This window comes from Apaloderma vittatum, unplaced genomic scaffold, assembly GCF_000703405.1.
Source record: "Apaloderma vittatum isolate BGI_N311 unplaced genomic scaffold, ASM70340v1 scaffold29987, whole genome shotgun sequence".
NCBI lineage: Eukaryota > Metazoa > Chordata > Aves > Trogoniformes > Trogonidae > Apaloderma > Apaloderma vittatum.
Genome location: NW_009725049.1, coordinates 1 through 3,064, shown reverse-complemented (window position 1 = coordinate 3,064; position 3,064 = coordinate 1). Strand labels below are relative to the sequence as shown.

Here is a 3,064-nt window from a genome sequence, read left to right as displayed (position 1 = left end):
GCAGGAATCTACCTCCAATTTGTTACACATTTGTAACATTGGTTTATCACACACCACTTGAACGAAACAATGCGTAGTTATTTATTAGCTCGCAGCCTGGCAGGGAAATGTCATCGGAGGCTGCAGGAAGGAAGCCAAGGAAGATGCAAAAGGACTGGGAGAGCACAGGGACTTGCAGGGGAAACACTCGGCGGGTCTGGAGGCAGTGCTGGCCAACCTGCCCACGGCTCTGTCAAAAGACTCAGATTTCTTAGAAGTGAAGATTTTAAAACAAGATGATCAAATAGAAAAAAAAAACAGAGCAGGAGAGCTGAAGAGGTTTTGCTGTTTGCAGCCACGATTAAATTACTGCCCAAACTCCAGAGCAGGTGAAAAAAAAACACAAACAAAAAAAGCCCCACAAAAAAACAACCGAGTTCACAAGGAACTTGCAAGTGAAGAAACTACAAAAACATTTAATCTCTCGGTACTTATTTCCACCAGAGGCCACGCTCGCTGAGCTATATGGAAACGTTCCCCTTGCCAAATTCCCGTTTACCCAGACAAACAAGTTAATTCCCGACAGGCCTGGCAGGCAGGCGATACGTGCTTTGGCTCAGTACCGAAGCGAGCCTGGCCAAGCGATCAGCTCCGATCCAGACTCACGCAGATCGGCTTTACGCGAGTTTGAGGGGAGGCCGCTCGGAGCTGCTGGCTGCGTCCCAAGCTCCAGCACGCGCATTCTCTTAACCCTGAGGGTCTGTAGTTCTCGCAGGGACGGCCAAGATCACTTATTTCTCCTTCACAGCGCAGCGATCACAGTTCAGCACACTTGTGACGAGACAGGCTTGCAGAACACACAGCATGACAGAAAAATCTGAGGTGATAAACTGTAATAAAAAATTTCCTTCACTTCTTCATGAGACACATCGTCCATATCCCGATGCCTAAAACCACGACGTGTGCCCAGCACTCTTCTGCACGCGCTCCCTGTGGGCCAAGGGAAGAAGGAAAACCCTGCAACTACTGCTTGAGCTTACAGCGGCAACCAGAGGGGCTGAAGGTGGGCCAAAGAGCAAGCACGGATCGCCACCCTACAGCCTTTGGCATGAAGGGATGCGACAGAAAAACGTGGCAGTGAATCAGTTTAGGAACTTGCAAACGCTTCTGTGGGAAGAACAAAGCCAAGAGAGGGAGCAGACAGGCCATATGACACAACACTGGAAAAGCACACACACAAAATCCTGTCTATCTAGAACTCCTGGGTATTCTCCCCTACAGAAAACTGCCTTTAACAAACCACACCGTGAGGCTACACGCATAACACTGCTGAGAAGAAGCCGACAGCCTGAGTATAAAGCATCCCCAAGTGATATCAGGCAACTCAAACAGCAAAGGACACTTTGCCAGCTGGCTTCACCCAAGGGGCCATTGATTGATAAGGTTCAGAGAATTTAATATTTGTCCTCCTCCAGCCTCGTGCTGGCAGTACAAGCCTGCCAGGGTTAATAATATAAGTGAAACTTTCCTAAAAAAAGCCCCCCAAAAGAGAAACTGAGTCAGGTTTAGCCAGGCAAATCCTGCACTCATGGCACCCAGCCAAAAGGAAAAGCAGCTCTACTAGGCTCCAACCCAACAGCTAAATGAATCTACCTTGGCTTGGCTGCACATGGAAATACAAACAGGGTCCAAACAAGCCTCATTTGGTTTGGACTTTTTCTGCTACACTTTGTAAATTGTGGTCAGAAGCAGCTGTGTTTCCCTTCCAAAACTGACCCAAAGGCCTAAATTTACAGCCACCCTATAATTTCATGGGATAAACACCACCCCTTGAAGGACTACTAAAGAGTCTCAAGAGGCAGCTTCCCCTCAGGAACTGAACGGCCTACAGGTAGATCTACATGCACCAGTTCTATAGCACCTTCACTGCAAGAATATCTCAGACCACTGACATCAAGATCACTTCACTGTGAGGGCGACAGAGCCCTGGCACAGGCTGCCCAGAGAGGGTGTGGAGTCTCCTTCTCTGGAGACTTTCAAGACCTGCCTGGTGACATTTCTGTGGGGCTGCCCTGGGTGATCCTGCTCTGGCAGGGGGTTGGACTAGATGATCTCTAGAGGTCCCTTCCGACCCCCAACATTCTGTGATTCTACGATTCTGCCTGAAGGCTGGACCCACACATGCTGTGCTGAGCGGCATCACTCCCCTTGCCTGCAGCAAGCAGGGCAGGCTGCTAGAACGACAACTGCAGGAGCTTCAAAATCAAAATATCACACTCACCATCTCGGCGCTGCAGTGAAAACACTGTAGTGCGACATCTCCCAGCTGAACAAGGAACAAGGAAGATGAACAAGGTGCTGGAGAGGGTACAGCGGAGAGCTACCAAGCTAGGAAAGGATTTGGAGCATGTGTGGAACAGCTGAGGGATCTGGGGGTCTCTAGAACTACCTGAAAGGAGATTGTAGCGAGGCGGAGGTTGGTCTGTTCTCCCTAGTGGCGAGTGATAGGACAAGGGGAAATGGCCTTAAGTTGTGCCAGGTTGGATATTCCAAAGAATTTCTTTACAGAAGGAGTTATGAGGCATTTCAATAGCCTGTCCAGGGAGCTGGTTGAGTTGCCAGGGGGTTGAGTCACCATCCCTGGGGGTGTTTAAGAGGCGGGTGGATGCTGTGCTGAGGGACATGGTTTAGTGGTGTTGATAGGCCTCGAATAAAGGTTAGACTTGATGATCTTGAAGGTCTTTTCCAACTAAACCTGTTCTGACCGTACGACTCTATGATTCTAAACACAAAGCCATTGCTTTGGTCTGACCTGGCTGGGAAAAACAGTCCCGTGCCCTCGCAGCACCCTCCTGCTCACCTTCAGCATCTTGATCTCCCTCAAGGCGATCTTCCTCACCATCTCGTCGTCGTCGCTATCCAGGAATTTCTTGACGGCGACGATCTGCCCGTTCTCCTTGTTGCGGCATTTGGTTACCACCCCGTAGCTGCCTTCTCCCACCAGGCCCAGCACCTGGTACTTCTCCATGGCCGCAGCTTGCGGCGGGAGGCGGCGGGGGCGCAGCTCAGCTAGGCCGCGGCCGGG

General features: G+C 50.5%; 1 protein-coding gene across 2 annotated transcripts in view; it reads right to left on the bottom strand.

Moving 5' to 3' along the window:
- CDKL2 (cyclin-dependent kinase-like 2 (CDC2-related kinase)) overlaps positions 1-3,007 on the bottom strand; it is a 9,643-nt gene extending 6,636 nt beyond the window's left edge. For both annotated transcript variants that reach the window (XM_009872766.1, XM_009872767.1), the window contains exon 1: positions 2,840-3,007. In XM_009872766.1, coding sequence (XP_009871068.1) covers positions 2,840-3,007 — 168 coding nt within the window. The remainder of the gene's footprint in view (positions 1-2,839) is intronic.
- Positions 3,008-3,064: the final 57 nt, after the last annotated feature.